General features: G+C 32.9%; 1 protein-coding gene across 1 annotated transcript; it reads right to left on the reverse strand.

Annotated features, from left to right (window-relative positions):
- Window positions 1–755: 755 nt before the first annotated feature.
- LOC140442223 (odorant receptor 82a-like) lies at window positions 756–25,912 on the reverse strand. The gene is made up of 6 exons (XM_072533300.1): window positions 25,897–25,912; window positions 21,573–21,734; window positions 18,236–18,395; window positions 6,348–6,450; window positions 2,584–2,673; window positions 756–929 (listed from the first exon to the last, which is right to left on the reverse strand). Exons 1-6 carry the CDS (start codon window positions 25,910–25,912, stop codon window positions 756–758), a joined length of 705 nt encoding a protein of 234 aa, XP_072389401.1.
- Between the last annotated feature and the right edge of the window lie 1,911 nt (window positions 25,913–27,823).

Below are 27,823 nucleotides of genomic sequence, written 5' to 3' on the forward strand. Positions count from 1 at the left end.
TTTTACAATAGAGAAAAAGTAATACAACGCCATTATAGAAACTTAAGAAGCTATAGCAAAGGAAAATTGTAAACATGACGGCCAAATACGGCACCTAAAGAAGAAGATGAAATATCTTTTCTCCAATAAGACATTTATCACCCATAACAAAGCATTTTGTGATGTTACATTATCATCTTTGAGTTGTTTTAATAAGAATAAACTATGAATTATGCTTATGTACAGGTATTCAGTGCTTTACCGCACACATATCAAACTAAGAATTATTGTGCAGCTGACTTATAAAATGCATTTATCTCGAAAACGGTTGAATTTTCAGGCTATTAACAAGTATACCTTTTCTGTGTAAAAATAATGTATCTTTAATATTTTTTAACACAAATAGAGCTAACTTAAAGAGTAAAAATGTTAAGGGCAAATTTATGCCACACATTAAAGTAAGTATAAAATTATAATTTATCCTACTCAAAAGCATCCAACTGTAAATTTTTGCCCAAAAATATATACAAACGTAAAAGTTATAGCGAAAAATAAAATTTTAAATTTCCACTTTAATACCCTGTATATGTCTTAATATCAACATTTTATTAAAGCAAGTTGGCTTAAATCGTAATATTTTAAAGTGCAGAATCTACGGTTTCTGTTTTGTACAATTACTTAAGGACCACCCTGTATATATATATATATATATATATATATATATATATATATATAAATATATATATATATATATATATATATATATATATACTTATTTATATATACATATATACCATAAGCAATAAAGCAAAATTAAGTTGTCCCAATGGTAAGGCTTCCAAATAAAGTTTAATGTTGCTACTCATCAAGATAAACATAACATCCTTTCTTGTTTTGACTTCCATCATATACCACGACGAATTGTAGACTGCATCAGTTATATCTTTATTCTGAAAAATCAATAATATGTAATACTATTCAAACTCTATATTCCAATAAAATAATAATAATAAAAAAATAAAAAATAAAAATAAAAATAAAAAAAATAATATTATATTGGACAATAATACCGTAAAGCCAAGATAACCGAAAATAAAACAGAACATAACCGGAAATTACTAAAGACCTGATAATATCGAGAATGCGCTTTTCAACTTCTGCAGGATCACTACCTTCATAACACAGTTATTCTAACATTAATACAGTAGGCGCCAGTTACGAAGATCTGCCGCAAATCCTTATTTTCTTACCGATTCCATTCGAGTGCCTTGCTTACATATTAATCCACGTGGTCAGTAGCGGGGCGGTAACTATTTGGTGCCGTTAATTATATAAAAAGAATAATCACGCCACTGTCCACCTGTTCGCATTGAGTGGGCACACGCTACATGCACGAGATTGGATCTTCCAGTGTGGCTTTTACAGTTATAGGTTTGCAGTCAAAAAGTGGCCGCAAATATTTTTAATTAGTTTAATAATCATCAATTTTTGATAAAAAGTTTACTTTGTTCATGTATTTTTTTAAATAAAATACTGCTGCTCATGACGTATATGCATGTTTTTTATATCAGTTTAAAGGTAATTTTTTTTATTATTATGACGACATAGGTTTCCCTGAGAAAAATATGGTCGAACATGAGGGTTGCCAACTATTAAAAACGCGAGGTATTAAAAATATAACAAAAGACAGCGCTACTGCACCGGTTTGAAGTGTCAGTTGTGTGAGTTTTTAAAGCATGCGTCGGTAGATAATATACATATTATCACTTGTCAAACCCTTGTTGTTGCGCCTTAACTCTATTTTATTTTATCTTTGCCACCTCGCGTTTTTAACTGCTGGCAACCTAATTTTCGACCATTTTTTAGGCAACCTTACATCGTCATATTAAGAAAAAAATTAGCTTTAATTTGATGTAAACAACATGCTATAAGTACGTCATAATCGGCGTATTTTCTTAAAAAATAAATGAACAAAATAAAATGTTTGTCAAAAACCAATAAGTATTAATTGAATTAACAATATTTGCGGCCCACTTTGACTGGCAACCTATTATAAATGTATTTTCCTAGTTCCAAACGTATGTAAAAATGTGAGTTTGATGAACTACGTTATGAACGTAGTCATCATGCAAAGGGATCTTGCACTATTTCTGCTTAGCACCATTTACTTTCTTTTAGGTTGATAAAGCTTTTAAGTTTATATAAATTTTAAACAATGTTGAAGAAAGACAACATGCTTGTCTCAGATTCATTTTAACTTGAAAGAATTCTCAGCATCCAAATCGCGTCTTGTTATATAACGAATAGAGTTTTCAGCATAACGTAGACTTTTCAAAATTCGTTTCTTTTGACGATAATTTTAAAGACTGTAACATTATAAGAAGATTTCTGGAAGGCCGATCCAATGTCAATTATTATAATTTAAAGCAACTAGTAAATAATATTTAAAAAAAAATCAGGCAAAAATAATCGATTATTTTTCAAAAAAAAAACTAATTCTGTTGAATGTAAAATAAGTACATATACTTATTAGTATATGCATGCATAGATAGCGTAATTTAGTATTTTAATAAAATATTTAAATGTATATAAATGTACATTTACCTGTTGAGATATCTTCTCCCCAGCTTGACACAGAATAAAAATTGCAAGAAGAAATCCTAAAAAGGTTAAAGTTCCTCCAACAGTATTTTCCTAAAATATATTTAAAATAACTTACTATTGTTATTGTCTATAAGTCTACAGGGAAAAATAAGGTATGCCAATAATAAAAACGGTACAATGATTATGTTTTTTTATTTACTTAAATCTAGTTGTTATTAGGGGTTAAAAATAATTTTTTATGTTGAATTACTAATAACTTGGCTCTTTACGATGAAATATAAAAGTAAACAGAGGGCTATATCAAGAAAAAGTCGAGTTTTAATCTCAGTATATAAATACATTTTGATTTAGGGTTCTGAGGCTTTTGAGGGTCCCTAAAAAATTTTGAAAAAAATTAAGTGTCAATTGCAATACAAATAGAGTAAAAACAAGACGTTGGTGTTCTCCTGCAATACCTTATTTTGTCGTGGGTCTGTAAGGGATAAACAATATCTTTTAAAATGAAATTTTACAAAAAAATTAATTTTTTATTTGAAAGTCAGATCTATAATGAATTATTTCGTCTGTAAGTAGATCAGGTTATCCTGAACTGGATCTTGTGTTGATTCTTTTGAAATTTACTATTTTCCAGCAGTCTCTAGGTTTATTATTGAAATTAGTAATAAAATCACAGTAAGCTGATTTTTAATCATTTTATAATTGCCGATTATATTTAAACTTTTTTTGGTTATATACTTTGAACAAATTGGGACACTTAGTAACATCCACAATGTATTTAATAAGAGAAACATCTTTAAGACCTTATTTCATTATTAAACCATCTTCTGTAAACCAGAACGCTCAGATGCTCAGAGTCAATAAATAAAAATTGAGCTCGATGGTCAAGAAAATCAGGTTTAAATACGCCCACTCTGTAAATATTTTTGGAAATGTTTGTCATAATGTTGTCGATGCAACTACTAGACTGGGATGTGATTCTAGTTTAATCGTTGATAGTTACTTTTAGACCAGACGATATAAATTTTGAATATCAAAATAAGGGTCAGATTCAATTTCAAAATTTATAACAAAATCACCAAGCATGATCAGTTTATCTGCTTTACTAAGCAAGGACGTTATGATATTCTCAAAAATAAGTCAAAGTCAGCCTTACTCGATCTGTATACAGTTGAAGTATTGGTTTTTATTAAAGGTACATAAATTGCACAAAACTTTAAACTTTGCTCTACATTATATTTATTTAGATTAAGAGACGAATACATAAGATTTTCTTTTACATAAATTGCAACTCAACCTAGTTTCTTTTTTACCCTACAAAGAAATTAGCTAATGAAAATCCGGAGATGCTAGTTAACTACATTATGTATATACAGACCAAACAAGCATCTGAGGTTCCTAGTACTTTCCATTGATAGAATAAATAATTAAATATCTAAATAATAATTCTAAAATAAAAAGAATATACTAATTTAAGTATTTCTCATCTGTTCATCCGCACAGTTGATACATTATTAATGTAAATAAAAACTTATTTTTTAAACTAGGTTTAATGTACTATTTTTATTAATATGAGCAGAAATATAATAATTTATTTTTACAATATAAAGTAACCAGGAAGGAAACATATTTTCTTACGCGCCAATGATCGAATTTGAAGTTTTCCAGAATTCATGATTAACATGTAATTTTGGCTGATATTTCACCATCGAATTAGAATCTATGGAGAAGCTATAAGCATTAACGTATATATTATTAAAAACGGCGTCAGATGGTGTGATTAACGATCATACCAATATGGCGGTGAGATCAGGGCCGGACTCAATAATATTAAAACTATACAATTATGACTAGTTATCCAGAATATTTAAACATAATCTAAAAAAGTGCAATACATTTTTAATAGACTATATTTATTTAATCAAAGTTAAAGGGGTTGTCATTGGATAACTATTAAAAATCGTGTGATGGACATTAATTTACTAACTGCGCGAGTATGAAAAATGTAGAAGACAAATTGATTAAAACGTAGAAATAAAAAATACACATTGAATAAAAATATATGAAGAAGATATGGGCTTCACTCTGGTAGAGGTGTGTTGGTCGGGGTTCGTCAGAGCTAGACTACAAGAGATTCGCGAGTGAGGTAAATACACGTAAGAGAAGAAACTTTTGGGCACCACCCTATTTTTGAACAAATAGGGAAACCTAGTAAATACGAGAAAAAATAGAAAATTACGTAAGAGCGATAACGTGAAAAATATGGAGTTACGAGAACAGTTTGAAAATAAAACAAAAACAATACGAGAAAGATGCAGATGGTTACTAGAAGGAAACCAAAAGAGTAGGGAAGAGTAATTATATCATGCTATAAACACTAAAAATATGTCATATATACATAATATAGAAATAATAATTAATACAATCAAATAACAAGTTTAACCTGAAAGAGAAAATAATATAAATAATATTTTAAAGGGTAAACTAAATATACGGTATAAAATAAAAGAAATACGTTCGTTTTACAACTTATGTATTTAATAACTTCAAATTCACTGAACGCTGTGCAAAGTTCGTTACATACTTGACCAAAAATCAGTTCAATTAACAAAGTTAGAAAAGTTATTATTAAACAAAAAACAATGAATATCTACCAAATATCACAATCGAAATGCTGTGTAGAAATAAAAAAAATTATGTTACCGTATTTAATATTGAAATTTTAAGTTATTTAGATTTAACATATTTAAATAGTCTCAAGAGTAGCACGAAAAAAATATCTCGGAATTTAATTCTGTCAAGGTTTAATAACTATATACAATTACTAACAAATAAGACAAAAATACATATATACTTATACAGTAAATATTATTAACAATTATTCTTCGGCTGTTTATCACGGTACTTTTATTATCAATTGTCGATAGTCAAAGGGAAAACTTTACTATTATAAGAGAATAAATAATTAAACTGGAGTCTGTAGTATCTCTGATCATAAAACTTTCGGCTTTTGGTTGATTTGAAATAAAACCTAAAAATACAATTATATGTATCACTAGGCAAACAAATTTATATTTCAAATAAAAAATATGATTTATGAACTCAAAAATATTATAAAAAGCTTAGAAATTGTTTATTAGTATCTTTGTATTCTGTGTATTCATTATTTCTATTTTATTGGAAGTGAATGTTTAAATTACTATTTTGTAAACCTTTTAAAATATTCAATAATGACTGAAAAATTAATCGAGAAACTGATCTACGTTACTTATAAAATTTTTTATGAATAATATTAATTTATTTTCTGATGTTCGGTCCATTACTTTGTTTACATATTTGTTTATTAACTTTTGAAACGTTATCCATGAAGATTTTTTATCGATATTGCTACTGCTACTGCAACTACGTTGAGAACAAGAAACTATTATTATGCACTATCACAATATAATATTACAATTACTATAAAGTATTAAAAATATAAAATATTCTAAAATCAATAAACGTAAACAATCATACATGATCTGACACAACGATCATAACAATATGGCCGAAGTGAGGTCGTTGTTAGTAACCTGATGCCCTCTCCATATATTCTAACTCGTTGTATTGAACACTTACGATGTCTGATTTTGGACGACTTATTTCATTTTTTATTTGCTTACTTATTTACTATTCTAATGTTTTAGCAACACTGTGGGGTTCTGACGTCGTAAATATTAAATGAGATAAGATGATTTGTGATGAAAATTTCTATATCTAATACTTACTTTGTTGTGTATTTGATTAATAACTGATCCAAATAATAAGGCAGCGAGTAAAGAATATATTCCTAGACACTTTTTTGTTAAATAGTTTAATTGGCGTGATAAGCTAAAAACAAGAATGTTACATGTAATTTTTTTACAAATAAAATGAGACTAAAGGAAATAGTGTATAAATATTTATACTTGTATTGAATATTATTAAAAATTCTGAAACAGTTCACTGAATATAGACGTTCATAGAACTCTAATGCCCGGCATACACGACAACGATTTATCGTAGCGACGTGATTGCGCAAGTTATTTGTTCAGTTTTATCGATGATGTGTTCGAAAATTGGCACAGATTTAGCTTCCTTCACAAATTACTAACGTTTGATTATATGAAATTAAAATTTGCAAAAACTACAGCAAGCAATACAATACTAAAGAAACTCTTGTAATGAAAATATTCTGTACCTGAATTTTGTCGTATTTGAATTTTGTATGTATTTTCAATCAATGGCACCCACACAGTTAGGATACTTACACTTGTAGTTGAAACATTTTTCAACACGGTTCCATTCTTCTGCAGTATAAAGCCAATACTTTTTACCTATTACAAAGTATTTGAATATCTCGCAATAAGGGAAGAGAACAATGGTATATAAAATGCAGGGCAACCGTTTATACGTAAGTTAGCTAATTTGTCTGATGATTATAATTTTTTATTGAAAGGATATTGGTTCAGTTTTTCAATTAAAAAAAATAAAATTTTCGATGATCTATAAATAGGACCCTGGACTTTATTGCGGGATATCATTTTGAAAATTTAATTAAAAAATTACAGTCGATGAGTATTGTAATAAAAGTGTCCTTTAGAGAGTTTCGTTTCAATATAGTTTTTCACGTGACGGGAAAAGTTAAAAATTGACATTAGGTTTAAAATTCAATAAAGTAATGCGTTTTCACAAGAATGTTTTGTTACGTTCCAAATTTAAAGTAGAAAGTCCCACCTCTATTTTATCAAAATTTAAATAATTCAGGACGTGTAAGAGCGGTTGCCTATAATATATTATAAGCAAGGTGGCGAAAATAAAATTAGTAATTTTCAAATAGGGGTAATGTCTGGCAAATTGTGCTGAAGTTAAGGGAACACGTCCTCTTTTTTGTGAAGAAACTAATTTAGATCGTTCTTTCTAGAGTTATCTTGGAAGAATTGGGATCATAAAATTGAAATTTTTGAATCTCGGTACTATTCGGTGACCTCCGTGTGTCAAGTTGTCAAGTGTTCGGAAAGACGACGGAAAGAAAGTGATTCCAGGTTTGAGAGTGTTACTGAAAGGTTGGGCTAGATTAAAAACGGCATTTTGTTTTTTTGCTTTTGCTGCTGTTCCATGTGGGATCTGGACTAGTCCGAACCGTGTGGATATTCAAGGGGATTTGCTGCCTTCGTGGAAGGGTTTTTTTTTGGAATATCCACAATTTCGCTAAAAAAAAGCGGATCTACAGTACACGTGAATACCGGGAGTCGTATTTAGATCAAGAAATTAGCCTTAATCACGAGTCCAAATAGCCGGCTACGCTTCGGTCCAATTTGGGATATTTCAAACCCCTAATCTGGCTAAGAAGGGTGAGTGTTAGAACATTTCGTTTTTAATTAATTAAAAAGTTGTAGTTATTTTTTTTATCCCATCTCTAAAAAGCTATTCACATTTTTATCAGTTTTCATACATTCAAGTTCGGAGACAAGTTTTTTTTTGTATTGCTCCATTATCGCCAAAAGGCAGATAAACAAAGTGTTAAAAATCAATATATTTATTTCCAAATAATTATTTTAGACACAGATGGTAATTAATGTTTTCTTGCTTCAGGGTTGGTTTGTTTGTTTTTTTCTGCTTCTTCTTCTTCGTATTTTTCCATCTGGCTGTAATTTTCAACTTTTCAACATTGTCACACAAGTCTATGTACATCGGCAATCGTATGGGATTTTGGATTGAAGACACGCTGAACTATAACTGGAATTCCACACGGTGAAGTATATGAAAATTCGAGGTATGGATCGATAATTAATTTTCAACGGAAGATTTAAGCACCGTCTAATTTGGTTTGCGGAATACAATAGTTTTTTTAAAGATTATTTGCTGTTAGTTTTTATTTTCATATTTACAAATACTTTACAGATTTTTTTTAAAGATAATTTGCGGTTTATTTTATTAATTCAATATTTACACATACCTATTTTAATTTTGTAAACTGCGTCTAAGGGGGGGGGTTATATATTTGAGATTTATTTTTTTATATTATTTTCTGCGCACGCACTTGAGCTCACGTGGTGTCCTATTTGCGTTAATTATTTTTTTTGGTTGGTATTGAACCGCACACCCCTTAGCGTCCGGTACTTTTGATACGTCCTACCTTTCATTTTGTTCTGTTAAATAGAAATAACTTATGAATTTTTGTTAGGCAAGCAGAAGCCGCATTTTTATATTATTTTTTTATTAAGCCTATGGTAAAGTTAAATAATATTGTAATATGTAATATGTATGTATTTATTTTCAACTATCTTGGGAATCTATTTATTAAAATTGACTAAATTCTAATCTGACAATTTCATTTATTTTTTTATTTATTCAGGTTGTATACTGTTACTTAGTATTTTAGTAGTAAACCTATTGGTAAGTTGGTGGTTTATTGAATAGCAACGTAGGGAAGGCTGTGGGCCAATTTACCTGGCGCCCCTGATATAACTTCGGATTTTTTTGTTTTGTGGACCGCACGACCATCTCCACTGTTTTGTCTAGCCGCGAGCCATTCCCAGACTGTCACCGTATAGTACTTTTCTTTCCGGGTGTACGTCTGATTTATATTTGGTACAATTTGTAATTTTTTTATATAGATTCGGTTTTGTACGCCACATATTTTGGCGCCCAACGTGGGGCCCTTAATTAATTAACCTTTTTTTTGTCAACCCCTTGTGTAGATTCCTTTTAATTAGTTAACCTAACGTGTTTGGGCTTTAATTGACTAACTTTGATTTATTTACTTTACCACTGGTTTTGCACTTAGTAGTAGTCTTAGAACTTCGTGTTTAGTGGAAGTGTATGCCAAGAAGTGCTTACTAGTTTTTTTTTGTGTGACGTGAAGTTGGAAGAAGCCAAAAATGGAACTTTAAAGAAGATACTTTGAAGTGGTGTTGTGGAACTTAGAAGAATTATGGATATATTAGGACTTTGAAATATTTCTATTTCAGTTGGAGTTCAAATTTATTTTTTTTGAGAAGTTGGACTTCGAAATTCTACATTGTGGTTTAACTTACTTATGTTAGGGAATGTAAAATCTTTTTTTGAGATTATGTTGGGACTTGTAATTTGTTCTGAAACAATGAAATTTTGAAAATCTTTTGTGAAATTTTATAGATTGAATAAAGCGACTATTACTTTTATTTTGCTTTTGGTTTGCTCCCATTAATAAAATAAACTGTACCTGTGTGTTAATATTTTTACTTATATCTCGATTTTGTTTGAATATTTGCTCCTTTCGGTTGATACATTTTTTTTTAAATTTTGAACTTTGGCAAGATGGTGCGAAAACTTGTACCCAACTACTTAAGGAAAGAGGAACTGGAATATGAACTCAAAATTCGTGGAGTGTCTACTGGCACTGTTGAGTCTATGAGGTCTAGTCTGTCTGATGCACTTAGTCGTGAGGCAGCAAATGAAAGCTTTAGATATCCTGAGCACCCATTCACCTTTTCACAGGATAAAACTGCAATTGAGACTAAACTTGCGGAGCTGAATACGGCTGTTGGAAAGTTTGCCGGAACTCCTACTTGTGCTGAGTCCTTGAGATTGCGGACACAGATTAACCATGTCTTGGGGAGAATTGATCTTATGGTATTGCCAACAGGTGATGATGCAGACGCAGCCCAGGTTGTTAAGTCAGACTTTCTTGCTGAGATTTTGAAGTTGTCACAGGATTTACATGATAAGCAGCATCCAATCGGATCTGGTTCGGTACCAGTAGCGCTCGATGTGATTTCGGTTTTAAATCAGTCTTTTCAGGCAGGGGTAGGACAAGTTCATGCTTCTTCTCCTGGAGCGATGTCACAAGCTGGTAATAATGTTCTTTCAGGGTCTGTCTCTAGTTTTTCTTCTGGGATGATACTTCCTCATAAATGGGGAATAGAAAAGTTTTCAGGTTCTGCTAGGGGTATGTCTATTTCTGCATTTTTTGAGATGGTGAATGAATTGAGTCTCGCTCGTCATGTACCAGATAGTATACTTTTGGAATCAGGTATAGATTTATTTTCGGATAAAGCCTATCAGTTTTATAAAGATGTTCGTCTACGTGTAGGGAGTTGGGCTGAATTAGTTGAAGAGTTTCGTAGGGAGTACCTGTCAGCTCACCATGGGGAAGCGCTTTTTGAAGAGCTTCGGAGGAGAACTCAGCATTCGTCTGAGACTATTGGAGTTTACTTGGCAATAATGAATAGTTACTTTAATCGCTTGCGTTGTCATGTTCCAGAGGAAGTTAAATTGTCTATAGTTATTAGGAATTTGCATCCGTTCTATCAAGATAGATTACGTGATCCTTTGCCAGCTACCTTGGAGGAACTTCGTGTTCTATGTCGCAGTATGGAGGAAAGACGTGATTGTATTAGGAACTATGTTGAACCGAATAGTAGGAAAATGAATACTTTGGAAAAGGACCTAGCTTATATCAGTGTGGATGCTGAAAGTTGTAGTAGTGTTAGTGAGGGTCCTGTTGTTTCATCCGAATCGGAGTCCGCTAGAGGAAAGTTTAGGACTTTAATCTGTTATCGTTGTAATCAGTCAGGCCATAAGGCAGTAGGGTGTCTAATGAAGAAGGAGGCTGTTCACTGTTTTAAGTGTAAGAAAGAAGGGTTTACAGTCAGAACTTGTCCTTCGTGTAATTCGGGAAACGGAAGGAAGCGCACCTAACTGGTCGAAGAGGTGTTGCCGACGTTGACTCGACCAACCTACGTCCTATTTTAGACTTTATTTTACATCATTCCGAAGGAGATGAACGTCCATATTTGAAAGTTAAAGTCTTAGGAAAGGAAATTTTGGGATTATTGGATTCTGGTGCTTCAAAGACCATTGTAGGAAGAACTGGTTGGAAATTTTTACAAAACTTGGGTTTAGAGTTGGATACTTCGAAGAAGACCGTTTGTAGAGTGGCGAATGGTCAGATGTGTGAATCGTTGGGGGAATGTTTAGTACCTTTCATGGTTAGGGATCGCTTGCGTGTCTTGCCAGTATTAGTTATTTTGGACGTACCGCACATTCTGATTTTAGGATCTGATTTTTGGCGTGTTATGGGTATCGTTCCAGATTTGAGGCATAACGAATGGTATTTTTCGGACGCTCCAGCAATGGTAGGTTCAGTGGATCATCTCCGAGGTCAAACTATTTTGACCGATGCAGAGAAGTCGCAATTGGAGGAAGTTATTAATAGAAGTCGTGAACTAATGGGCACTTCTCTTGGTTGTACTGATGTCACTGAGCATGTGATTGTTTGTAAATCTGCACCCATAAAACAACGTTACTATCCTGTATCCCCAGTAATCCAAAGCCATATTGATAAAGAGCTAGAAGATATGTTGGCGAAAGGAGTAGTGGAGCGATCGAATAGTGCTTGGTCGTCCCCGATTCTCTTGGTGAAGAAAAAGGTTCCAGAAGGTGAAGAACCAAAATGGAGGTTCTGCGTAGACTATCGAAAGCTTAATGCCGTAACAGAGAGGGATGGCTACCCATTACCGTACATCTCTAATATTTTAAATAAATTAAAGAACGCGCATTATCTTTCCACCATAGACATTAAGTCGGCGTATTGGCAGGTACCTGTTGCTAAGGCTTCCAGGCCTTATACTGCTTTTACGGTTCCTGGTCGAGGTCTTTTTCAGTTTTGCAGAATGCCTTTTGGATTACATAATGCCCCGGCTACATGGCAGAGGTTGATAGATCGTGTCCTCGGTCCGGAGTTGGAACCCTATGTTTTTACTTACTTGGATGACGTGGTCATCGTGACGTCGTCTATTGACGAACATGTAACGATCTTAGAGGAAGTCTTTAGACGCTTGAGAGAAGCTAAGTTAACCGTTAGCTGGGATAAATGTCAATTTTGTAGACCGGAACTAAAGTATTTGGGTCATGTGGTTGATAGGAATGGACTACATGTTAATGGTGATAAGGTCAAGGCTATGCTACGTATCCCAACACCCACATCCGTCAAGGAAGTTCGTAGCATCATAGGCACATTTTCCTGGTATCGAAGATTTATTCCTTCCTTTGCGACACTACTAGCTCCAATTACAGCGATATTGAAGAAAGGAAGAAAATTCAATTGGACCCCGAGTTGTGAAGAATCTTTTCAGAAAATAAAAGAATGTCTAGTTTCTGCTCCGATACTTAATTGTCCTGACTACAATTTGCCTTTTGTTGTCCAATGTGATGCCTCAGGAGATGGAGTGGGCGCCGTGTTATTGCAGCCAGGCCCGGATGGTGACGAAGTAATTAGTTTCCTGAGCAGATCACTAACGCGTCAAGAAAGGAATTTTTCCACGACGGAACGGGAATGTTTAGCTGTGTTATGGGCAGTCGAAAAACTGCGTCCTTATTTGGAGGGTGTTCCGTTTACGGTCGTGACTGATCACGCATCCCTCGTATGGCTTCAAAATTTGAAGGATCCTACTGGAAGATTAGCTCGATGGGCGGTAAGATTGCAACAATATGACTTTAAGATTGTGCATCGGAAAGGAAAAGAACATGTTGTCCCCGATTTGTTATCTCGTTCAGTTCCCGTGCTTGATATGGTTGAAGAGGTTGTACCGCTTCCTAGTGGTGATAGTTGGTATGATAAACTTTGTAGAAAAATCGAGTCTAATCCCTTGAAGTATCCTCAGTGGAGAATGTCTGGTGGCAAACTTTATAAATACATCCGTCCCAGTCATGGATTTTTGGTCGAGGAAGTGGACAATTGGAAGGAAGTCGTTCCTAAGGGTCAACGATTGGAAGTGCTGAAGTTGTGTCATGATAGTCCTTTAGCAGGTCATATGGGGATCCTGAAAACTTATAAGCGTATTAACGAGAAGTATTTTTGGCCGAAACTGCGGAGTGATGTGTCTCGTTACGTTGGACGTTGCTCACTGTGTGCCATGCATAAGGTGGAACAAGGTAAGCCCAAAGGCTTTATGACTCCTCAACCTAAAGCTACTCAACCATGGGAGATAGTAGCAACCGATCTTATGGGACCTTTCCCAAGATCAACTCAAGGCTATAAGTTTATCTTAGTGGTAATGGATGTGTTTAGTAAATTTTCTTTGGTATTTCCGTTGCGATCCTCAAAAGCCGTGCATGTCGTTAAGAAAATAGAAGAAGAAGTTTTTCTCGTATTTGGAGTTCCACGTCTGTTACTATGTGATAATGGTGTCCAGTATACTTCGGGTATTTTCAAGAAAATGATGGAAACCTATGGTGTCTCAGTTCGTTATAATGCGTTGTATCATCCACAGTGCAATCCATCTGAACGCTATAACCGAACCCTTAAAACAATGATGGCAACTTATATAGCTGACAACCATAGGAAGTGGGATGAAAATTTGGCCAAACTAGCATGTGCTACGCGCACTGCATACCACGAGTCGACTGGTCAAGATCCCTACTTCATAAATTTCGGTCGGAAGATGGTAGTGGATGGACGAGATTTTTCCCGAAAGGACAAACTCGGAGACCCGGAGGACGAAGTAGCTAAAATGGGATATAATCGATCGCGTGGACTCCAGGAATTATTTGTTGATGTTAGAAAACGTTTAGATAAAGCTTCGGCTAAGTGTGAGAAGACCTATAATCTACGGAGACGTCCAGAGGAATTTCAGCCCCATCAGTCAGTATGGCGGAGAAATTTTGTGTTGTCAGATGCCGCTAAATATTTCACGAAAAAGTTAGCTCCTAGATGGATAGAACCCTACTTCGTGAAGAAGAAAGTTTCCCCCTGGACATATAGTTTAGAGGATGAAAATGGCAAGGATCAAGGTATTTGGAATATTAAGGATTTAAGGATTAGTAACCCGACTGGTGATCCCGATAGGATTTAGGTCGGAGTAGAACGGACTAGCAAAAGTTTTGTCTAGTCTAAGTAAATTTAGTTAGTCTTCTGAAATTGGTTGTATTTATTTTTTTTTGTTGTGTCCGTGAAGGATGACTGAGTGTTGGCTATGATCGGTTCTTAGGATGTATTTGGATGGTCAACCGATTCGTTTTTTTTTTGTGTTAGGTAGCCAATACGAAGTCGTAGGGTTGCGGTAGCCTTAATTTCTTTTGATTTATGGAATTGAATGTCACTTAGGTTTGGTCAGAAATATGTTGTCTTCGATGATATGGCGTTGGGATTTGTTTTGATGTTAGTAAGCCATTCTATTTAATTGGGATTTTTTCGAAGCCACATAATTATGTTTTGGTGAATCTTGTTTTATAATAGCTTAGTTTTGGATGATTCACTAAATTTCGTTGTATACGGATTTAAATTCTGGAAGACCTATCTCATTTTTATTTTAATGAACAATTGGAATTACACTACTGTTTCGGTAGATGTTTCTCGCAGTATCAGTAAGAGTGGAATGGTGGAGAGTTTCTTATGGACTCATGTTATGCGAGGTATAGTGAAGTACTAGCGATGCCCCAGAGCTGGGAGGTCGCGAATAAGGGCAACATCCAGTAACCGACCTAATCAGTGTTGTCAGATTGACGTTGGAATTTGAAACTATTCTACTTGATCTCATACGATGAGAGATGACTGTTGTGTGGAAGTGGAGTAAGTGTTGTAAGTAAGTTGTTGCTTTGTGCGTGTGGTTTGAGATTGGTATGTCTTTCGTTGTCCAAGTACTTGCGCATGGTGAAGACGGTGTGGATGATGATTGTGTTGTGGACTTCGCTCGGAGTTTAGGTAGTGCGTCGCTAGCGCGAGGGAAAATTTTCTTCGTCTAGTTTTTCCTCGTAAATTTTCCTCTGGGAAAGGGAGGTGTTGTTACGTTCCAAATTTAAAGTAGAAAGTCCCACCTCTATTTTATCAAAATTTAAATAATTCAGGACGTGTAAGAGCGGTTGCCTATAATATATTATAAGCAAGGTGGCGAAAATAAAATTAGTAATTTTCAAATAGGGGTAATGTCTGGCAAATTGTGCTGAAGTTAAGGGAACACGTCCTCTTTTTTGTGAAGAAACTAATTTAGATCGTTCTTTCTAGAGTTATCTTGGAAGAATTGGGATCATAAAATTGAAATTTTTGAATCTCGGTACTATTCGGTGACCTCCGTGTGTCAAGTTGTCAAGTGTTCGGAAAGACGACGGAAAGAAAGTGATTCCAGGTTTGAGAGTGTTACTGAAAGGTTGGGCTAGATTAAAAACGGCATTTTGTTTTTTTGCTTTTGCTGCTGTTCCATGTGGGATCTGGACTAGTCCGAACCGTGTGGATATTCAAGGGGATTTGCTGCCTTCGTGGAAGGGTTTTTTTTTGGAATATCCACAATTTCGCTAAAAAAAAGCGGATCTACAGTACACGTGAATACCGGGAGTCGTATTTAGATCAAGAAATTAGCCTTAATCACGAGTCCAAATAGCCGGCTACGCTTCGGTCCAATTTGGGATATTTCAAACCCCTAATCTGGCTAAGAAGGGTGAGTGTTAGAACATTTCGTTTTTAATTAATTAAAAAGTTGTAGTTATTTTTTTTATCCCATCTCTAAAAAGCTATTCACATTTTTATCAGTTTTCATACATTCAAGTTCGGAGACAAGTTTTTTTTTGTATTGCTCCATTATCGCCAAAAGGCAGATAAACAAAGTGTTAAAAATCAATATATTTATTTCCAAATAATTATTTTAGACACAGATGGTAATTAATGTTTTCTTGCTTCAGGGTTGGTTTGTTTGTTTTTTTCTGCTTCTTCTTCTTCGTATTTTTCCATCTGGCTGTAATTTTCAACTTTTCAACATTGTCACACAAGTCTATGTACATCGGCAATCGTATGGGATTTTGGATTGAAGACACGCTGAACTATAACTGGAATTCCACACGGTGAAGTATATGAAAATTCGAGGTATGGATCGATAATTAATTTTCAACGGAAGATTTAAGCACCGTCTAATTTGGTTTGCGGAATACAATAGTTTTTTTAAAGATTATTTGCTGTTAGTTTTTATTTTCATATTTACAAATACTTTACAGATTTTTTTTAAAGATAATTTGCGGTTTATTTTATTAATTCAATATTTACACATACCTATTTTAATTTTGTAAACTGCGTCTAAGGGGGGGGGGTTATATATTTGAGATTTATTTTTTTATATTATTTTCTGCGCACGCACTTGAGCTCACGTGGTGTCCTATTTGCGTTAATTATTTTTTTTGGTTGGTATTGAACCGCACACCCCTTAGCGTCCGGTACTTTTGATACGTCCTACCTTTCATTTTGTTCTGTTAAATAGAAATAACTTATGAATTTTTGTTAGGCAAGCAGAAGCCGCATTTTTATATTATTTTTTTATTAAGCCTATGGTAAAGTTAAATAATATTGTAATATGTAATATGTATGTATTTATTTTCAACTATCTTGGGAATCTATTTATTAAAATTGACTAAATTCTAATCTGACAATTTCATTTATTTTTTTATTTATTCAGGTTGTATACTGTTACTTAGTATTTTAGTAGTAAACCTATTGGTAAGTTGGTGGTTTATTGAATAGCAACGTAGGGAAGGCTGTGGGCCAATTTACCTGGCGCCCCTGATATAACTTCGGATTTTTTTGTTTTGTGGACCGCACGACCATCTCCACTGTTTTGTCTAGCCGCGAGCCATTCCCAGACTGTCACCGTATAGTACTTTTCTTTCCGGGTGTACGTCTGATTTATATTTGGTACAATTTGTAATTTTTTTATATAGATTCGGTTTTGTACGCCACAGTTTGAAATCTTCAGCGAAATATCTGGTAAACATTATCACACATGGTATATTCCTTATTTAAAATTAAAGCTTTGTGGTACTTGAAAAAGGAGGATAAGTAAGAACAGATATCTATATCGGTAAAAGATGTCCCTGTTGAAATAAACATCGACCTGTTTTCGGATTTTCCTAAAATCAAATAAATAGTGTCAAATATCAGGATGAACTATTTTGAGTGGCCGACCGAAGTATTTCATAGAATGAATTGAAATATTAAACTACTAACCACTGAACTGCTACTACTAAACTACTGTAATTTATACCATAAGTAACCGTTTGCCACGTAATATAAATGGAAAAAAAAATTATATATAATATATATAAAACAAAAATTTTAATAACCAAAAACAAAAAATATTTAACTATATTATAATAAAATAATAAATAAAAAAATAAATAAATAAAAAATAACTAGATAAATAAATATTTACAAAAACATTAAAAAAACACTGGAGGCGGAACTGGATAATAAAAAAACATAATCACTGGATGCATGGATACGAAACTGAATACTATTAGAAAATTTTATACGAAAAGGAATACATGATTTGTAAGTCTACCAATTGTATAATGTAGAATTTTTTTAAAACATTAATAATATTAATTTCAAATATTAGTAGACTTTATTTTAATTTTTGTCTTAAGAATTAAAGTAAAAAATGATTAGGCGAATGAAACTATAGGTTTCGAAGTCAATATCCCAACCATATCTACAAATATACAAAAAAAAATTTACTCTGGCGATGATTCGCCCCACCTGATACTAGGTGTTTTTAAATTGACTTGGTATCAGGAATGTTAAATTACTTGAATATAATATGAAACTTAAAACTTTATCAAAAACAATAAATATTTTATATCAATCGTGTAATTTACACGATATTTTATATACCTTAAGATATGTAAGTGATACGATAACCATAAATTAAGACGCCTTCGTCTTTCCTGTATATCAGCAATACGAAGTATACCTTCAAAACTTTGTTTTAAAACTTCGGTGTGCATTATAATCCAAGTTGAAACTTCCCATACCAATAAAGTAATCGCAGCAGCTGAAAAAGAAGGGAAATGATAAATAAATAATACCAATACAAACGTCACCATTTTGCAAAATCCAATATTTTATATGAGTCCAGCCCTAGAAAGCATAATGATAGCACTTTTTTCAATAAAACTTTTTTTTATTTTTATTATTAGGTTTGCTATACTATTAAGGTATATCATGAAAATTAATCTGCCAATGGCACTTTTTATATAATACTCACCATGGGACAGGCGATAGAAAAGAACAAAGAAAAAAATATTGAAACACATATGATTTTTATTGACTTGGAGAAAGAATATGATAGCGTGCCCAGGAAACAACTATGAGAAGCAATGAGAAGAATGCACGTTAGAGAGAACTGGGTGAATATAACACAAAGACTGTATAAAGAAACAGAATAGCAACTAAAGCAAATAAAATAACCAAAACAATTATCGTAACAAAGGATCTCAAACTAAGATGTGGTCTATCACCTACACTTCTTAACGTTTAATTTTTTTTAATAATTCAATTCAGCTATTGGGATTATGATATGAAGAAAAAGAAAAACTAGTAAATATAAAATGAAAAATTATGCTAAAAAATTGAAGAATAACGTAAAAAATCACTGTGACCTAGTATCAAATTTCAACCTTTGAACACAAGTGACAACCTTTCCTAGTATCAAATTTAGGCATCAAAAATGATTTAAGCTTATTCATAATGAATCCGTCTCCCTCTGTGGCGTAAGAAGTACTTGCTTCTGTAACTAATTTGACACACATTTTAGTGGATTGTTTATGACAGTGAACAGGAAAGATTGTTTTCACGTTCAGAGCGTTTGTAAATAGCCGCTCCGAAGATTCCTTTTAGGAGTTAATACGTATAAGCGGATATACAGACGCACTGTACGTGAAATCAAATCTTAACTGTTTTTTATTTTATTTCAGTATACTCTTTATGAGTACTAGAAACCAATTCCCTAAGGATTTTTGCTTAGTTGAGGAGATATGTTGTGGAATGCAATTTTACATTCCCCATGTCTCTAATTACATCTTGATCAACGTCTGTTTTGCCTTGCAATTCTTAGAAGGCACAGATTAAAGCAGAAATCTGAATTTGGTTTCGACAATTAGTTTCCGGATTTATTATCAGATGTCGCTATTGCGTCCATATCGAAGCCATTTTAATGTTGCTTCTTCTACGAGAGGAAAGATTGTTTTCACGTTAAGAGCGTTTATAAATAGCCGCTCCGAAGATTCCTTTTAGGGTGAAATACGTATAAGCGGATATACAGACACACTATACGTGAAATCAAATCTTAACTGTCTTTCCTTTTATTTTCTTTCGGTTGATTTAAATATTTAATCCTTTTTCGTACTTTAAATATACATATTTTTTAATACACGGTTGTTATAATCACTAACCGTTACCATCGTCTTCGATTTCTTACGGTTAGAATTTCTTTACTAGCTAATAACGAATGATATATATATATATGTTTACCTTGAAATTGAAATATAATTATTTAAACATGGCTAAAACCACGTCAATTAAGTAATATGAAATATTTTTGAGGATTTTTATTTTAAGAGTATACCTGTTAAACTAAGGCAACTGATTTATCTGAAGGACCAAAAAGGGCAGTTTGGAATACAGTAGATATAAATATAGATAGAGATATAGATATAGTAGTAAGTACCAATTTTTTCAATCTAAATTTGATATAAATCAGAAGTACTTTTTCATCAATACTTTATACAAATGTAGGATGTAAAAAAGATTAATAAAAACAGTTAAAGAAAATTTGTGCTGAGTATATTGATTGATATTAAATCAATGTTCTTGTGAGTTTTTTAATTGAAAAGAATTTATAGCTTTATAGGAACAAAGTATTATTTTTCTTTGAATTAAACCAGTTAGAACAGTGTGGTTTATTTTGGACTTACCTGTTTTTTTTTAGAGAAACATGTTACCCTCTAAGTATAAATAAGTAATAAACTCAGGGATAAAGAAATTATATTTATTGGCAAAACATCTTTTAGCATTTTGTTAAAAGAATTAGGATTTAAATAAAACAATGGCAATATTCGAAGAGCATTAATTAATCGGACCAGTATTGCTGCTTTAAGAGCCAAGTTCTTGCGTAAATATATGGAAAATAATAATAGTTGGCGTCCAGCAGACCTTATTTTTTAGACGAAACGTGGATTTATTCATGGAAAAATAAATCAATTTCCTGGCAAGACAACAGTGTTAAAAGTGTACGTAACTCAGAAGGGTATAATGGTAAACGTTTAGTAATTGTCATAATTAGTATGAAATTGTTAAAGTTTACTAACGCTTCATTTATATTTTTGTTTAATACATCATATCCGTGTCAACCATCTTGAACTTTTGAATGACATATTGTTTTATTGTTAATTTTTATTATTCCTGAATCGTACCATTGGATTTCGGCGTCGCTAATTCCTAATATGTATATTGAATCTGTCCATTTCTTTGACTGCATTATGTACTTTTCCAGGTTGATGTAATCTTGTAACATTCCTAGTCGCTATTCTGCAAGATTTTTGCATGTTGACGACCAGGGAAGCCTTGCAGTTTTGTGATTTTCCTTCTCTACCGGATCTTGTTTTCGGAGTTTCACAATCAGTAGAGTATTTGGTTATATTTTGTTAGTCATGATGATTAGCTAAAGATACTATTTAAGCATTTAATGCATTGGTTTCCCGTTGCCTTATGCATCTTCAGGCCGTTGACCATTTCTGATTCGTTCTCCTTTGGAAATCATTTTCCGTGTAGAGGACAACTATTCCCATCCGAACCTGTTGGTCAGTAAGTAGAGGATTGCTTATACTGTCAACGACTCTGTCGTCCGAGTCTTGTTTGTTTTCTAGAAGTAGGTACCAAATAATCTGGTCTATACTGTAGTATTTTTTTAAAGAATATTGTTGTTCTAATACTAGAAAAATATAAGCATGTAGTATTTATAGTTTCTAAATTAAGAATACCCATAATCTGCGTAAAATTAAAATATAAATAAGAAAGCGGATATATAGCGGAAAAGAAGATATATTTAGCTTAGGAATTGTGATTTTTATTATTATGTAAAAATTATTAGCTATAATTTTTACTAAATTCCGTAGGTAGGTAACATTCCCTTAGAAAACCAAGGTTCAAGTTAAAGCAAAAATTATATTACCTGGTGTAACGAAGAGAATTAGACATAATAGTTGATATCCATAGTAACACCATTCAGCAACTTTATTTAGTTTCCAAGGTAACCAAGCTGGGACAACTCCACATAACATATTATTATTGAGCTCTTTTCTCAATTTGAAACAGTTTTTGTTATAATGGAAGGCTAAAAATAGATGAAACATAATTATATTTTTAGAAATATGAATTATAGTTTCATTAAAAACATTATTTTGTTGATTACACTTTTCGCATAATTTTTTAAATATCTTTTTTGAAACCGATTTCCGGAGTGTTAATAACGTCAAACGTTATTAACAATGTAATTTTTGTTACAATCAATTGTGGCTTAACTCCCTATACCCATATTATTTAACATTGATTTTATGATTGAATAATCTATATTCAAAAGTTTGTATTATTTAACTTTACGTAGCACAATTTGATATCAAATTTATACTACAGCCAATGATCACATGTGAAAATTGGAAGAGAGGTGTCAGAAGAAGTGGAGATAAGGAGAGGGGCCAGGCCGCTATTGTTTAATTTTTATTCTAAAGAAATTATACAAGAAGCTTTGGTGAACGAGACAGTCGGCATAAAAGTGAACGGAAGTTTAATTAACAACATTAGGTATGCCGACGGTACAGTCATAATAGCCGACAACTTGGAAGACTTAAAAAGAATAATGAACAAAATATTAAGATATAGTGGAGAATACGGACTCTCTCTTAACATCAAAAAAACCAAATTCATGAAAATTATCAAGAACAACAATACAAACGAAATATTAACGGTAGGCGGTCCGCAGATTGAGAGAGTAAAAATATATACTTACTTAGGAATGATAATCACAGAAAATAACGATTATACTACAGAAATAAGAGTCAGAATTGAAAAAGCATGTGCCAACTTCGTGAAAATGAAAAAGATTTTATGCAGCAACGATCTGACATTGGCCCTCACAATAAGGCTAATTCAATGCTATGTACTCAGTGTACTCTACTATGTAGCTGAATCATTGACATTAAACCGGAATACAATAAATCGACTTAACGCGTTTGAAATGTGGACATGTAGAAGATTGTTAAGGATTCCATGGGTAGATAGAGTCACGAATACAGAAGTGTTAAGGAGAATAGGCAGAGAAAGAGAAAATGGAAAATACAATAAAAGAAAAAAAATTGCAATATCTCGGACATGTGATGAGAGGCGAAAGATACAACATCTTGAGACTCATAATTCAAGGAAAAGTAGAGGGTAGGAGAAGCGTAGGAAGAAGACGCGTTCCCTGGTTGAAGAACCTGAGAGTGTGGTTTGGTTGTAGCTCAAGGCAATTGTTCAGAGCAGCTACCTCGAAGGTCAGAATAGCCATGATGATTGCCAAACTTCGTCGCGGAGATGGCACTTAAAGAAGAAGAAGCACAATTTGGCCACGTTGTTTTAAATTAAAGAAGGGAAAATGGTTACCAGCCACTTCACGAAATTAACTCCTTAATGGTCTTACAACAAAAGAGCAGTCAACAAGTCTCGATAATTCCATTGTGATACAAGATAACCAAAAAACTTGGAATTCTACAGGGTGATTAATTGCTACGTGGTATAGCAAACTTACAATTTGTTAAATAGGACACCCTATATATTCTTTCACATTTATATTCCTCTCATAATTCTTGATCTAATAGTATTGAGGTTTACATTATTATACAGAGTATTTAACAAGTTATGATCATTTTTATTTCGAAATCACTATAAAATCAACAACATATAAAGAAGTAATGCATAAACAATTGTTTATTTTATATAATAAGGTAAACAATATATTTTTGTTTTTAAATTAAGTATAATTGAAATCATTGCCTAAAATTTGTATACAGTGTGAACTACAAAACGAAATTATGATTTTCTCAATTTTTTTTAAATGGATCACCCTGTATTTTATTTTCTAGAAATATGTCAGTTATGATACTCTTTTATTTTTATATAGTATTCCTTATACCTAACCTCATTATTTTCCGAGATGTTTTTAGTTTTCTTCAAATCTCGGGAATACATTAAATTTTTGTAAGTAGAAATAAGTATTGAGTATTAAGTGATAATATAACAAAATTATTTTTATTCAGTAAGTAACTAACAAAAAAATAAACCATATTAATATGTAATGAATGTAACAATTAATGTTGTATTAAGAAAATACGTCTAAAGTAAATGTTCAAAATGTCCATCTTCAACGTCTATACAAGTTTATAACAGATATTCAAATGACCGAGCTACATTTCTTAACATTTGTAAGTCAACTTTATTAAAAGTTTATTCTATTTTTCACATAATCTGGCGTTGTTGAAGGCTTCTGGTATACAAAGTCTTTTATCTAGACCCACCTAAAAAATCAATTTTGGAAAGTTCCGGTGATCGAGGTGGCCAAACAGTTGGTCCTCCTCTGCCTATCCACATCTCAAGGAAGTTATTATTTAGAAGATTGTGAATAGGACCAGTGTGGTGAACTGGAGCACCGTCGTGTAAAAACCACGTTCATTGTCGAATATTAAGCGGTACCTGCAGTAGTATTGGCAAATAAATATTTACAAAATCCAGATATGTGGCACCATTCACACGACCGTCAAAAAAATGTGGGCCAATTACAAAATTCCCAATAATACCAGTCCAAACATTTATAGACTACCTAGTTTGACTATGAACAAACTAGGGATTACTAGTAATAAAAATTATGCCAATTCACCGTTCCATTTTTGTGAAATGTAGCCTCATCTCCAAAAAGCACACAATAATAAAAATGGGTCTCTTTGCACTTGCTGCTGAGACCATTGACAAAAAGCTAATCTCCGTTGATATCCATTGACTGTCAATTATTGATGTAACTGTATGCGATAAGGATGCAGTTTATGTTTACAAAGAATTTTTGCCGCCGAAGTTTGACTAATGTTATGTTGACGTCAAATTTCACGAGTGCTGATGTGGTGATCTTTAGTAGTAGCTATCAGTACATTATTCCTTTTCTTCACTTAGAACAGTTTTGGTTCTCTCATTTTTTCATATACAACTGACTCAGTGCAAATAAAACGACCCATTAATTATTCAAAAGCTCTTGCGTTTGGCTTCCTCCGTTCAGGATATCGCTCGTGATATATTCTGGATGTAACTTAGCAATTTCTCGAAATTTCTTCTAATATCCTGATCATATAATATCGATTAACTCTTCTACAAAGAAATTCATTTTTAACAATAAAGACAAGCCACACAGACCGGTTAAAAAGGTAGAAATATGAAAACTGTCATTTTCAAAGCCTACCGTTTCCGGTTTAATAATATGAAAACTATCATTTTTTCAAAACCCAATATTTTACCTTTGTAACTGACATAAATGGCCTTTTACTTATTAATAACTGCACGTCACAATCGGCAGTTAGGAATGTTTTATTAAAAATTTCTGGCTTAGAATACTGTTGATATAACAATCTAAAAATTGTCACGACGAGACGCCAATTCTTTTATCATAAACTGATAAAAAAATTTTTATTGAATTTTATGCATCACTAATTTGTTTAGAAGTATGTTTCCTTCAACATAATTATGAGGTATACAAAATATTCATTATTATTTTTAAAATTATTGCGTCGAAAGAATTTTGTCACATAAAGAGGCTACACGGGCCCGTCGGACCCTATTTGTATTTATACCTAAAGTTAAATCTTTGTTAACGGTAGATGAGCAACCAGGAAAAACATAACGGTAGATGAGCAACTTGTTCCGTAGGTAGTTGTTCCGTGTTCCTTCAAGCAGAATATGCCTTTGAAGCCAGATAAGTATGGCATGAAAATATGGTGGGCCTGTGACTCGGAAACATATTACCCTTCAGGTGGAATACCATATACAGGAAAAAACGGAAATACGGTAGCCAAAGGTCTCGCATTTGTAAAGCAACCCGTTGATCCTTATTATATTTCCAAGAGGAATGTGACTTGCGATAACTATTTCACTGATCTTTGTCTTGCACATGAATTACTGGCAAATTCACTCTTGTGGGCACAGTGAAAAAAAATAATACATTTGTTCCTCGGGAATTTCTACCAAACAAGAACCGTTTAGAGAAATCTTCAATTTTCGGATTCACTCCAAAAGCATCTCTTGTTTCTTGCGTTCCGAAAAAACAAAGAAGTGAGTCCTGTCTACCATGCATTACAATGCTTACTGTACATATGATGTTGACAAAAAAACCAGATACAATACTCTATTATAATAGTACAAAATGTGGTGTCGATACGCTCGGCCAAATGGTTCATAAATATATGTGCAAACGACGAACTAACCGTTTGCCTTTTGCATGTTTTATGAATATTTTAGACGTGGCTGGGGTAGGCATCTAAACATTCCGTATATGTATTTGGCATCTAGGACTTTTCTATTGATTCTTTGCGGCACGCGGCAATGTTTCAACCAATAGGCGGCGAGGTGCCAAACACGTATATGGAATAGTACGTTGGTGCGAAATGCATGTACGGAATGTTAAAAATATTCGTAAACCAAAATAGATGACTTTTTATTAAAATCAGTTAAAAGAATACCGATTCGTAAATATTTGTTAATGTATGATTAAGGAAAACTAAAAGAATGCAACGGGAAATAAAACAAAATATATTTAAATAAATTAAAAACAATTTCAAATGTTTAAAATGTAATATTTATGCGTAATTCAACGCCCTTCCCCATGTTTAGTTGCATTTCTGCGATATTGGACGAAATATTGTAACGACTTTTTAATCTTTTTTTAGAAGGTTCATCTTTAGGTGGTCTTCCAAATAATCTATCTATTTGACCCTCTAGTAACTCCCAACTTTCTTCGACTGATTGAAGTAGGTTGCACTCCTATATTGACCTTGTGTCCAAATCGCCTTGCCCAGGAACTTCCTGTCATGATTAAAAAAATTTCCCAAGGCGTTTTTGTTTGACTATGGGATAATCTTTCGTGTAGTAATTTTAAAGTTGATGAATCAGTTCCAAATGTAACATTTTTATCTTGTAGCGTATTAATAAAATCTGTAAACGAAAATTCTTTTTGTTCATCTGTTTCATTTTTGTTTAGTATATCTTCTCTAACAATATTTTCATCAATGTTATCAATGCTTTTAATAATATAAGGTTCTGTAATACATTTATTGGATCCTGCAAGCCCGCTATAAAATGAAGAAGGTTGAACTTTTTCGCCAAAAGCTAATTTAGCTACGTCGTATCGATCTTCAGGAGTAGTAGCTGGAACGTTGCAAAAAGATATATTAAAAAAATGTGCAATCGCAGCTTGATGCTTGCATAAAGCACCCAATCTTCCAATTTCGCAACTGCAAAATCCTGTTGCTATATCGACTTCGTAAAGCACACTATTATTTTGCTCACTAAGAACTCTGTATAAATTTTTAGATAATTTACTTATATCTTTTTGTTGTAAATATTTAATATTTTCTAATTGCCTTTTAAAGAGTAATCTTGGGACTGCATCTCTATTATTTGCAAAATTTCGAAGCCGTCTTCTATTTATAATGCTCCTAAGGCAGTAAAGCTAAAGTCTATTAAAGCTACAACATTATAAGCTTTGTTTCTATGTAGAACTATGTCTTTAAAAAGCCTTACTGTTATTTTACTGAAATTATTATTGGTTTGGTGGCCATGTGTTGATGCGTCCCTAAAAGAGAGGGAGATCTTCCTTTCTTTTCCAATAGTCAGTAATATATTTCTTCCAGTGCGGAAATCGTTGGTTTTCAAGAATAATCTTAAGTAACTCTGTGGCATTCTCTAAAGTCGATGCTGATAATATAGTTTGAAATGTTTTGAATAAGAGTTGTGGTTCGTCTTGGGGTATTCTATTTCTTTTTTCACACATCCAGCGTCAAATTGATTGGCATATATGAAAATGGCATAAAAGTGTCTGGATGCTGACCAAACACGTTTTAAGGCTTTTCTTTCCGCGTCACTATAATCTGTAATAAATATTTTAGGATAACCCACTCCACCGGAGGCATTTGTTATTGACCCTTTAAGCAGTTAGTATGCCGCAGCATAATCTTCAATTGTTTGACCTTTGGTAATAATAACTGCCAAAGTCACTAATCCTATTCCACAAGGGATTAATATAAACGAAACTGAATGGTTTAATGCATCGCAAAAAGTTGTGGTATCTGGAAAAATATCTTTTGCAAATGGCAGATTGTGTGCTCGTTGCATAATAGGTGTTACAAAAATGAC

Source organism: Diabrotica undecimpunctata, chromosome 5 (genome assembly GCF_040954645.1).
Source record: "Diabrotica undecimpunctata isolate CICGRU chromosome 5, icDiaUnde3, whole genome shotgun sequence".
Lineage (NCBI taxonomy): Eukaryota > Metazoa > Arthropoda > Insecta > Coleoptera > Chrysomelidae > Diabrotica > Diabrotica undecimpunctata.

Bases quoted from the DNA above. Each gene is read 5' to 3' on its own strand.
- LOC140442223 (XM_072533300.1), bottom strand. The intron at 18,396-21,572 runs GTAATATAATTT...CTTCTTTTTCAG, and splicing joins AATTCTCTTCGTTACACCAG to CTGCTGCGATTACTTTATTG. The intron at 2,674-6,347 runs GTAAGTATTAGA...AATATATTTTAG, and splicing joins TTAATCAAATACACAACAAA to GAAAATACTGTTGGAGGAAC.